A 12,595-nucleotide genomic window follows, 5' to 3' on the forward strand; every position below is an offset into this window, starting at 1 on the left:
CCCCACCGTTCTATATAAACCAAACACCCTCCAAACCAGATCGATTATATGCAAATATACAGAGGAGGAAGAAAGACTCGTAGAGGAAAAGATCGATCATCATAGTTATGGCTACTCAGTTGATGGAGAATGAAGCTTTGGCAACATCAGCAAAATATGCACCAGTCACTTATGAGAGGAGGGTCAGAGGGGACTTGGAAACCACACTTCCAAAACCATGTTAGTCTTTTAGTCAATTCAGTTGCTCTCTTTGTAATAAGCTTGATTGTTCTTCTGGTTCTATCTGTTTCCAGACCACATGCTCTAATGGAAAATTAAAGCCTAGCTAGTTGCATTGATTTCCATTGCTTAACTAGTATGAAAAGAAATCCTGAGAGGCTTAATTTCAAGTATTGTAGTTTAGGATTACGAACAGATAGCTCAAATTAAAGCAAACAAATTTCATTCTTGTTACCTAGATCTAGTTACTCATACCATGATACAACTTGTTACCTTCTCTTATATTCAAGCAAGTTCTTTGTTTCTCCTCAGTTTTTACCAAGTTCATATATGACCATCTATATATGCGGGGGCTAGCCTAGATTATTGCTCCCATTTCCACACAAAAAAGGCCTAGATTATTGCTCCAATTTGTCGAATTTTTTCTGTGTTTAACTAAGAAATCTAGTGTCAGATGGCTCATATCACTCAAAATTGTTCCTGACATCAATTATGCTATTGGGGAACATATGACATGAGAAAATTTGTTCATCCACATTCACTATACTAATTCATTTCTTTCTTCTTTGGTACACTCACATCAGATCTTTCGAGAGCCCTGGCTGCTCCAGACACAAACCATCCCATGGGAACACCTGGACATCACAGCCGCAACTTGAGTGTTCTTCAGCAACATGTTGCATTTTTTGACCAGGACGAAAATGGGATTGTCTACCCTTGGGAAACTTTTGTTGGTAATTATCTGCATCACGTTTTTATCTCTTGTACCAAAAGGACCATTACTGTAGTCAATTTATATTGTTAGTTTCAATTAATTGCCAGGATGTCGAGCTCTTGGCTTCAACACAATCGCATCTCTTATCCTGGCTGTTGTCATCAATGGGGCACTGAGTTATCCTACTCTTCCTGTGAGTAATTCCAAATACCACATTGCAACTAGCCAGAAATACCGATAGCCATTGAGACATCTTGCAACCTTAATATGCTTGATCTCAGTTAGCAAGTAATTTACATACCACTTTGTGAGTAATCATTGATGTTAATATATACTTTAGCTATTGAGAGTTTGAGACATCTTAGAAAGTAGAAACCCTAAGCTTATTGGTCTCCGTAAGAGTAATTTCAATTGTTCCATGTGGTACTGCTTTGCAAGTAATTCCAAATGTTGAATGCTTATTGGGTTTCCAAAGCATCATACAGAACGATTTGTTTTCAGGGGTGGTTTCCTTCTCCGTTCTTGCCCATATACCTTCTAAACATTCACAAGGCTAAGCATGGTAGTGATACTGGAACATATGACACAGAGGGAAGGTATGCCACACATCTATTTATATAGGTTCACCTATGCTGCCGCACCTTCATTCTGCACCATTTCATTGTTAATGTTCGTATATTGACACCAGTCCCTAACATGCCTTACTTTTGGGGAGAACATATTACTTCATAAACTTAAATTTTTATCAAAAAAAAAATACTTCATAAACTTAAATGGGAACAATAGAAGAATCCATACTATCGCTGTGTGTCCACAGCAATGATAATATGATATTATTGTTGTGACACAATGGTATCATAATTTCCAGGTTTTCGCCAGCAAATATTGAACAAATGTTTAGCAAGTATGCTCGTACAGAACCTGACAAGTTCACTCTGGGAGAAATTTGGGACATGACCGAGGGAAACAGAGTTTCATTCGACTTCTTTGGATGGTAGTTCTTTTAGGCCTGTTCTAGAGATTGAATTCTTTATTTTAAATTTCCCCATAGCGTTTTAAGTTTTGGTTCTTCACGTTACTATGAGACTATGAGAGAGTTTAAATTTGACAGGTTTGCAAGTAAGCTGGAATGGGGACTTCTGTACGTTCTTGCAAGGGATGAGGAGGGCTTCCTGTCTAAAGAAGCTGTGAGACGCTGCTTCGATGGAAGCTTATTCGAGTATATCGCCAAGATGAATGCAAGAGCTGAAGCTAAGATGGCCTAAAGAATATATTGCACTACTTGAGTTTATGTATATATTCTGTGTTTTGGAGATGTTAGAGCTGTAATAAATTGAGGTCTTTCAGCACATAATGCTAATGACCATCAGTTCATGTTTCATAAATATACTTGCTTCCAGTTTCAAACAACGGCAGTAGATAAATGTAACTTTTCGTTTCTTTTTCACTTCAAGGAAATTGAATCTGGATGAACATTACAAATGGAGGAAGAAATAACTAAATTCTGGAAGGTTCCTCAAGAAACATAGTACATCGGGTTTGGAAGTTTGAATGTCCTTTTGGCTTTTGGAAGCCCCTCAATGCTGCTATATTGGTCTCCCAATATGCCCCAAATTCTGTATCCATCTCCCATCAATTGTTTCCTCACATCAGCTTTGAAATCTTACACCCCTTTTACTTCATCATTAGGACCCCTGTACGGTCTGTACCCGAAAGAAAGAAAATCAAGCACAGGATTAATTGACCCATCTGTGTTGTAACACAATCATGTACTCCTGTTGGTGCTGTCTCTAAGTCTCTTACGAATGCTCTTGTGTCTACAGAATGCTCTTGTGTCCGAACGCGAGCTCGTTTGCAGTCTCGTCTGTAAAAAATCGGGGCTGATCGAATGATTATTCACCGATCACTTAAGTAATCTTACTGTTGATCAAACTTAACGTGTTTGTCATGATCAAACTCATACCGTGAGTACATCTGTTATCGGGACATATCGATTTAAAAGACGTTTTCTTTTTCAATCATTTTAAAGGGTTGAAGTGTTGAACACAATGGCGGATTCAGGATTTAACACTAGGTGGGCTTGAATTTTTTTTTTTCCCCAGTTGATTGAAACAATAAGAAAATTTAACGATAGTCTAAAATATTTAACTAAAATATAGTAGATATATATACACTTGATTTATTGAGATGCAATAAGAAAATAAGAACCCAGCCAAAATGTACTACCACTTGACCAATTAATAAGAATTTTTTTTAGAACTATGAATATTAAATAAAATAAAAGGGGGTTATGAAATAATGAAATCAAAACTAATATCAAAATACCAAACATCTTACCAAACAAGACTATGACTCATAGTCTATAAGGCCCGTTGTATAGGAGTAAGAAGTAAGAAAAAGCAAAAAAAAAAAAAAAAAAAACAAAAAAAAACAAGAAAAAGAAGCCTATAAGGCCCATTGTATAGGAGTAAGAAGTAAGAAAAAGGGAAGAAAAAAAAGAAAATTTCTCAGCCTGGGAGTCGAACCTAGGTGACTAGGTTTGCTGTAATTATGGTAAACCAAGTCTGCAAATGCTTTTGCTATGCTTCTTCTCTATCCGTTAACCATTTTATTCAAACATTCTTGGTTGGGCTTGAGCCCCACCAAGCTCTTACTTGGCTCCGCGCCTGGTTGATTTTGAACATGAAATATTTCGCTCCTTGCATCTCTCATCAAAATACACGTATTCAACTAATCCTCTAATCGGAATATGTCGTCGAACTTGTTGCTGAAGCTATCATGCTACGGATGCGGATGGACTTCTGATTTGTACGGAGTATAGGTTGAGTGTACAATCTTTTTTCTCTTCGCAAATCAAATTTCATTACCCAAGAATATAGGATTTAAACGGAACGGAAAACAATGAAGAAAATAAAGGATCGTGTCCAACTCTAATCCCAATCTAAGACATAGTAAAGGGATGGACATACTTGTTGGTCAAGATCCAACCAAATTGTATAATTAAGGTAAACCAGAAATCAATCAATAAAAACATGACCCCTCGTCCTTTTACATCTCTCATTTTGTAGTTTTGATACTGTTTTCACTTTCTCATTAGCCTTACCAACCACTTCAATACAAAGTTAAAAACAGCAGAAAACAAAACGAGGGTGAATATATGTTTTGGAGAACAGAGTCTGCTCTTGCTAGTGCAATAGAGTCTACAAGAGAGGAGAATTGGCTGAAAAAAATCCTTGAAAGGTGGTTGTGGTTTCTCTGATAAGGTTTAACAGCATAAGGTGAAAACATATCGGATTGATCTATAAGCTATTTGGCCTATAATATCTCATACAAAACTAAGAGCTGACAGCTTAGGCACAGATAAATTCACTTTGTAGTATCTCATTCATAACCACTCGGACACTCATCATTTTAGCCTAAAGAACTCATGGATATCATCTATATATAATGCCCTATTTCAGCAGTGGCACACCCAAAATAAAAATGACAGACAAACCAACTATCCATTAACTTAATGCAATATACAAGAAATAAAACTTTGACATCAAAAGCCACACTTAGGCACATATCAATTCACTCTGTAGTATCTCATTCATAATCAAAAGCTAACAACTTGGACACTCATCAATTTAGCCTAAAGAATTCATGGATATAATGTCATATTTTAGTAGAATGACAAACAAACCAACCATCCATTATCGTAATGCGATATTCATGAAATAAAACTATGACATTCAAAAGCCAAATAGTCACTTACTCGATTCACACAGAGATATAGACTTGTACCTTCTCATTTTCTCAATTACCCAAAAGTTAGAATTAGGCCACAAAATCCAATGCCCAATTTTCTTCTAATAGTTTAATGCCAATCACCCTAATCCTTGTTCTAAAGTTAAAATCATCAACATTGTTTTCTTGAGTCATATTCTTCACCGGCAAACTAACCTCACTGTTGCCTACCCAAAGAGCCCGCACCAACATATCCTATTTTACAAAATCTAATTCATCTGAAACTCTAAAACTGAAAGGCTGTTAATAAACGAAGCAAAGCTACATTGAAGCATATGAATATGATGGCTTTTGAGTTTTGAATTGAAGCATGCTTTGTCCACAATCAAATTTAAAAACATAAGCAATCCACTCTCCAGCAACTTTACGGATTGAGCCATACTTGAGGAAGTGGCCGAGTGGGGACTGGCCGAGTGGGGCTCTCGGATCCGGACAACAGACGCAGTGGTGTGAGTTGTGTCTGTGAAATTGAGATGATTGAGAATCCAAACGACATCGTTCCATGTTTTTTTTTTTAATACGCGAGATACTAGTTTTTTTTTTTTGAGGGAAAATAAAGTCGAGATCTTTTGATTTCAAATCATACTACCGTACTAGGTCAATTTAGAAGAGTGTCCGAGAACAAACTTCATATTACAATGCGATGCACATATTAATGTCTGCAATTCTAAAGAAAACTACTAAAAAAACTACTCAGAAGACTAATGTTTAAAATAAACTTATTAAAGACTAGAAAACATGTAACCTACCTCATTTAACCATAGTACCCCAGCTTCATGCATCAACACGAGATACCGTATTTTGTAAAATAGGATATTATTTTAGCGAGGACAATTTTGCACTAATTTCTTATTTCGGGACCGGTAAAAAATATAGAAAATTTAATATTTGTCACTTTCTCAACATTTTTTTCTTACATAAGTCTTCCTTAATATTTTTACCCCATAAATCCACTTTGTGGCCCAAATCCATCAGTTTAAAAGGTCCATTAAAACTTTAGGAACAACAATAGAAGTGTAAACACGATTAACAATTTTGGGGATTACTTTTACAAATTTAGAATCACACAACAAGGAATATCTCAGTGCACGTTTGGTAGACCTTATTTTTAAAGACCGTCATGTCCTTATGTGAGATGTCTTAAGTTGTATTAATATTAACCCATGTTTAACGTTGCATGGAATTAAAAGGTAGTTATGGTTTAGAATGATGATGCAAACTAAGGATGACTTATTTAAGTACCCACAATAACATCAGGAGACCAAAATGAAAACAAAATGTTACGTAAGCTCATTTATTTTAGTATCCAAACACAGTACTAAGAGCATTTGCAACAATGTAACTAAAATTATAGTTAAATTTAACAATAATTATAAGATTTAACAATTGTTATAAAAATTTAGCTCCAGCAGTTATTGCTAAGTATAAATTAAATAATATTTTTAACAAATTATAAACTGACACGTGAAAAAAAAAATTAAAGAAAAAATATAAATATTCCTTTAACAATTCACGGCTCAATTAACAAATTTATTAATTTTGTTTAACAATTCTTAAATTTAGCAACCATTTAGGTAAATTATTGAAGCTCCTATTCATTCCAAAAATTGACAAATTTCAAAACAAAAATTGATTTAACAATACTACTGGAGATGCTCTAAATACTAACTCAACTGTACTCCTTATTTAGCACAATCTCATTTAGTCCCATTAAACAAACATGCACTCAAAATATTAAGAAAGACAGACACAATCAACATGGTGATGCACAAATAATTAAGAATGACTAATGTCATGTTCTGAGCATTTTTTGATCGAATAACACCGAGGATTTAATTTCTGATTCTAGATATGCACAAACAATGACAAAAATCAAGAGAAGAGAAATCTTAATTTCAAGTCTACTCCATTCAAAAAGCTAACCATGAGGATATCCAGAGCAAAACATCTTTTCAAGTTTACACAAAATATAAGACCCATTAAACAAAACTGTCAAATTTGGGGATGTCTATTATCAAACAAAAAAGCAGGACAACACCAAGATCTGTCTTGTGGAGAGATGGAAGATGGTATCACTTAAACAATGGCATTAGCAGCACTGGCAATCCTTGGCCAAAGATCAGCACACTCCTTACCAATAGGACCAGTAATTGCAGACCCTGAAAAAACAAACAGCAACAAATTAGAAAGTGCACCTAATGTCGTCAAGTAAAAAACCAGACTTTTAAATAGAAAACACAGCAAATAAGATCGGATTTGCAAGTCAAATTACAAGCTGTACCTTTCATTTCTCCCTTCGGATTGACAATAACACCAGCATTATCTGTAAATGAAGAACAAACACAAAATAAGAGATGAACAATCAAGTATAAATGAAAGATTATGCATACAATACAATAACCATACATGTCAACTGGCACAGACTGAACATAACCAAACAAGAAAAGCCAACTTATACAAAATACGAATACATTTAAGGGTAGATTTTTAAAAATCATATGAGACACTATTCAAATCCGTAAACAATATGTTGGGACCAGATGTAACAGATGAGAGCATGTACAGCAAATACACCTGTAACGATGGGCACTATCAGTTTTCCAGATTTGTAACCGTATCAACCACCAGATAATGAGGATACTTGACTTAATCTGGTATCTTTATGTTTCACTCAGAATTGGATTAAACCAAAAACAAACAAGCAATTTACTGTAACAGATGTGAGCATATAATTGGATCCAATAGACAACTGGCATTATCATTCAACAGAATGTGCAAGGTTTTGGGCCAGATCCACACCTATTCATTAGAGTACCTAGAGAACATGTTGGGACCAGATGTAACAGATGTGAGCATATAAAGCAAAATTACACCTGTAACGATGGGCACTATCTATTTTCCAGATTTGTAACCGTATCAACCACAAAAAATGAGGATACTTGACTTAATCTGGTAATCCTAAACCCTATCAACAAAAATTAAAATGAAGACACTTACTTAATCCCATAGGTACTTTACACTCCCTCTAACATAAAACAAGTGTTTGATTGTTAATTTTGCCGTCTCAAACATGGCAAAATATAAAATTATGTCGTCTCCAAATGGAGCAGATGTGAGCATAAAAGCAGAAGCACTCCTGCAACGATGAACATTATCTATTTTCCAGACGCGTAACTGCACCGACCACCAGACAAGGACGATACCTGACTTGTGTCTGGTTACAACAATATGTTCTCAGGAATTCAACTTAACACAGTTAGTGCAACCACAAAATAAGACACAAGAGTTTGTAACCTAAAAGGAAATGTAAAGCCCAAATGGAGCAGATATGAGCATAAGGCAAACACACCTGTAACGAAGGGCACTATAATCAATTTCCCAGATTTGTAACCGTATCAACCACAAGAAAATGAGGATACTTGACTTAATCTGGTATTCTTATAAGTGCAAAAACAACAACATAAGGACGAAAACCTGACTTGTCTCTAGTAATCTAACTCAACAACTGCCACACACCAACAGGAAATACAATGTTATGGAAATGTATCGAATCGCGAAAAGCAAAATTATATACAGAAGAGAACCCACTCGATTAATATTAATATTAATGTAGCTGGCCTCAGATACATAACTACAGCGATGCAGATATGTATACAATCAACTCTGCTGAACCAGCATTTGGTTTATCAGGTTGCACACAGCAAAAATCAACACTCCACAAAGGTTTCCAGCCGCAGAACACGGTTAACTAAGCCGCTAAATTCCACAATTTACGCTACTAATTTAACAATACAAAACACGCAAGACATTTCAACTAAAAAAAGTAAGAGAGCGCAAAACACTGACCTTCGAAGTACATGAAGACACCATCCTTTCGGCGCCACGGCTTGCGCTGCCTAACAATGACAGCTGGCAGGACCTTCTTCCTGAGATCAGGCTTACCCTTCTTGACAGTGGCCATGACCATGTCACCGACGCAAGCAGAAGGCAACCGATTCAGACGACCCTTGATTCCCTTGACGGAGATGATGTAAAGGTTCTTAGCTCCCGTGTTGTCAGCACAGTTCACCGTGGCTGCCACCGGTAGACCCAGTGACATCCTGAACTTGTTTCCAGCGGATCCTCCGCGTCCTACGCAAAAACCAAAAAAAAAAAATCAAATCGTTTCATTTTTCCAATCGAAGAATTTGGGTTGCGATGAAATGATGAAAGCAAAAGCTGAATCGAGATTGAGCAGAAGAAGAGGGAGGAGGAGGGGGACTGACCTCGCTTCGACATTGTGGCGTGCTGCGGCTCAAACCGAGAGACTGAGGAGGGTGTTAGGGTTTTAGAGAGGTATATATAGATGGCGGCATAGGGTTTTCAGCGAGGTCTGAGATTGTAGAATTACAATTTAGTCCGATCGTTTTTGTTGGATTTACGGAATAAGGACTGGGCTTATTACATGTTTGGGCTGTAATTTTTCAATTTCTGCTCTATGGTCATAAAACTTATCAAAAGATTGTTGCCTTGTGGTTTCACATTAATAAGAATGCTATCACTCAAGTGATTGTGTCCAACTGGTAGCCCTGGCCCTTAACAATAAGTGCAAGTTTGGTATTTAGAACTACAGTAGACCTTCTTATGTTTTAAGACTATCTTATACTTATGTGAGGTGTCTTAAGTTGTACTAGTATTAACTCATGTTTGTTGCATGAGATTAGAGGGTAGTTTGTTTGGTTTATAATTTAGAACGATGGTTCTATCTAAGGATGACATATTTGAGCACCCACAATAACACCATCTAAGAATGCCAAAATGAAACAATGTATTACATAAGCTCATTTATTTTAGTACAAAGTAACTCCAAACACATTACTAACTAAACTAGACTCCTTATTTAGCACAGTCTCATTTAATCCCATGAAACAAACATGCACCAAGTGTATTTGACATTACAGAGGTACGAAGTTTCTAAAGCTGTGAGTTGGCCGGGATGTTGCTGAGATTGTTGACTTATAAGTTCTACAAGTTCGAACTGTAGTTGGTAATATGGTGTTTAACCATTCAGATTCCGAACTGTTGAGATTATTGCCTTGTTAATTAATGTTCTGCAAGTATGAAGCTGCAGTTGGTATTTGACTATTCCATACTCTACTGAGATTGTTACCTTCTAGGTTCATCTTTGATGCAGTCGTCTTCGTCGTCAGAGGTGACGAAGATGGAGGTGGCGGCTTTGGGGAAGGCTGAGAGAGGTAGAGGGAGAGGATGTGGTTTAGGGTATGGGTTGATCGGAGAATGTAACTTTGATTTAGGTTTTTTTTTTCCTGATTTCAAGAGTATTGAGTTGGATAAAGATCGCCATGTGTCGATGTTGGCCCGTCGCAGGAGCCACGTGGTGCGACTATCGCACCTAAGAATTTCTCTGCCTAGATTCCACAAAATTTTCTTCAGCATCAGGCATAGTTGAAACCATAAATACCCAGACCTATAGACCTATATACAGAAAGTGTCACATACAACATCAAGTTTAGCCGTTATTGAACCCTCAATTCTTCATCAGTTCCATGCTCAGTTCTAGAAAGATCTTTTACATTTGACAAGTCCATTTTGAAATTCTTGTCAATGGGATCCTCCAACACCTCAGTGTTGCAAACATGCTCCTCTACATCTATGTACAACATAAACTGGTTGGTGATGGTTATGGTATGTTTAGTGTGATGGGGGAAACGAGTGCAGTTTCTTGGCGTTTAATGGTTGATGGGTTTGTGAAGGGTGGATGTTATTAATGGTATCAGAACATTTGGAGCGATGTGGGATTTCGCCGGATAATTATGCGTGATAACTGATAAACCGGAATGAGCAGGTTGATTGATGACATTGTTATGACAAACCGGAATGAGCAGGTTGATTGATGACATTGTTATGAATCATGGGTTGCTTTCGGATAATTGTATGTGCTGCTTTGGTAGATATGTATGCAAATTACTTGATAACTTGCCTAACAAAGATCTAGTAGCATGGTTACATGGACAGTGATGAGTGGTGTATTTGACAGTGACGATTGGAGTATTTGCTCAGGAATGCGAGTGAGCTTTGGTTGTGTTTGACAGGATGACAAATGCGAGTGTTGTCCCAGATAAGGTTACTATGGTGATTTTTGTTAATGGTAGTGCAGAGTCTAGGGCTATCCATAAGACCTGGACTTGTTCATGATGATTATTTATGTAGGAATATGTTTTACATGGATGTGATCTTGGGGATGGCAATGATTGATACGTGGCCGTTCCATTTTCTAATCTAAAAGACACCCGATCGCAGTCGACCTTAAACCAATAATGCATTCTACGAAGTACGAACCATCACCAAAACTCGGAAACTAATAAGGTCTACTGCCGGCCATCCATCAGAGTATCGTATTTTGTTGGAAAAGAAAGTAGTAGTAAACTACAGTCGATTATATGATGCATAAGAACGAAGCTAAGCATATGAAGATTGAGCTAAACAGCAACATCATATCAATTCATATGTTGAATTCCTGAACGTTTTAATCGGGCTCATCAAAGGGTTTGGCTATGGATATGAGATTGATAGTCCTAAAGCAATAGAAAAAACCTTTATGAAATACCTTAAGCAATCGCAGCAGTAACTGGAATTTGGTGGATGCCAAGAAAAATCAACTATGATTCACACTTTCACAGTTTCAGACCTTTGTGTTGTATGAGACAAAATTGACAATTGTAATCAAGGGACATTAATACTACAAGAGAAACTAACAAGTTTGGAACTTTGGATAGAGTGTCACAGAAAAATACTTTTGACACCCCCCAAGCATTTCTGGAAATCAAAAAAGGGATAGTAGAATCTGAGTTAAGAGCCAGACGATTTACCAGAAGTTACCACCAAAGAGAAATATTTTCAGAAGAAATTCCTAGAGTTTACTTCGGACAAAAATCTGTCTTCTCTCATAACACTTGGTGTGCCTTACTGGCACTAAAGTTTCACCTCAAGTGCCTAAAGAACCATAATCTCTTTGGCCTATGAAAACACTAATGTTAATTTAAAATCTAATCAAGTAGATGAAATTCTTAAGAAAACATCATGCCTGAACTTTACGGTTGCTGCCACAACAGAATTGGCTTCCACAAAGACAATGAAATGGCTTCACAGGATGATCAAGGTCATCAAAACCAATGCCATAGTCCTGCAACAGCAAACACGTTGAAAATTGGACACAAAGATGCCAAATAAACAGTGGTATCAAAATTAAAATGTTTTGATAAATCCCTCTTACCCAAGTAAGCTCTTCCATAGCAGCAACATTCCTTGTTGTGAAAAGGGCAACCTGCAAAATGTTATAACAAACATAGAAGAACTGAGTAACAGATAACTGTCTATACTTGTACAGGCCTATCAAAAACTGAGAAAACCAAAAGGATTAGAGAAGAGGAGGCTCAGAAAATCATACATGATAATAGTGATGGTCAGGAGTCTCCACCTCAACAGGGATCGAAACCAAGGTAGCATCAGAGCATCTTGGCAAAAAAACAAAAAATTATAATTGACATTCAGTATAAATTTAAGACAAAAAAAAAAATAAAAAATAAAAAGATACTTGAGAAGAAAATAGTAAAGAAACTATCTCATGAATCACAATCACAATACCGAAGAACACAAAATAGACAAAAAGGACAGGAAAAAAACTCTTATGACAGACATAATATTTCTTTTTCAGATGTCACTTATGGCAATTATTGTTTCTTAGCCAAAGATCGAATTTCCATATCTACTCCAGATGTCGCGTAACTGAAATAGTACTGACCCTAAATGAACAATATCGGATAGACCAAGCATCATATGAATTCATGAGCTGCATATTGCCCTGCCCCCCCC

General features: G+C 36.6%; 3 protein-coding genes across 3 annotated transcripts in view; 1 reads left to right on the forward strand and 2 right to left on the reverse strand.

The window, feature by feature from the left end:
- Positions 1-42: 42 nt before the first annotated feature.
- LOC101313300 (peroxygenase 2-like) lies at positions 43-2,455 on the forward strand. The gene is made up of 6 exons (XM_004296358.1): positions 43-219; positions 804-953; positions 1,042-1,127; positions 1,436-1,530; positions 1,803-1,928; positions 2,046-2,455. Exons 1-6 carry the CDS (start codon positions 108-110, stop codon positions 2,197-2,199), a joined length of 723 nt encoding a protein of 240 aa, XP_004296406.1. The 5' UTR covers positions 43-107; the 3' UTR covers positions 2,200-2,455.
- Positions 2,456-6,609: 4,154 nt separating this feature from the next.
- On the reverse strand, positions 6,610-9,032 carry LOC101313597 (60S ribosomal protein L23-like). Its single transcript, XM_004296359.1, has 4 exons — positions 8,989-9,032; positions 8,570-8,854; positions 7,005-7,046; positions 6,610-6,882 (listed from the first exon to the last, which is right to left on the reverse strand). The coding sequence occupies exons 1-4, from the start codon at positions 8,999-9,001 to the stop codon at positions 6,800-6,802; spliced, it is 423 nt and encodes a 140-aa protein (XP_004296407.1). The 5' UTR covers positions 9,002-9,032; the 3' UTR covers positions 6,610-6,799.
- Positions 9,033-11,761: 2,729 nt separating this feature from the next.
- Positions 11,762-12,595, reverse strand: part of LOC101302449 — a 12,282-nt gene continuing 11,448 nt past the window's right edge. Inside the window, exons 7-9 of the mRNA XM_004297800.1 lie at positions 12,171-12,237; positions 11,997-12,047; positions 11,762-11,906 (exon numbers count right to left, since the gene is read on the reverse strand). Coding sequence (XP_004297848.1) covers positions 11,802-11,906; positions 11,997-12,047; positions 12,171-12,237 — 223 coding nt within the window. The 3' untranslated portion in view covers positions 11,762-11,801. The remainder of the gene's footprint in view (positions 11,907-11,996; positions 12,048-12,170; positions 12,238-12,595) is intronic.

The sequence above is a fragment of the Fragaria vesca genome, linkage group LG4, assembly GCF_000184155.1.
Source record: "Fragaria vesca subsp. vesca linkage group LG4, FraVesHawaii_1.0, whole genome shotgun sequence".
NCBI lineage: Eukaryota > Viridiplantae > Streptophyta > Magnoliopsida > Rosales > Rosaceae > Fragaria > Fragaria vesca.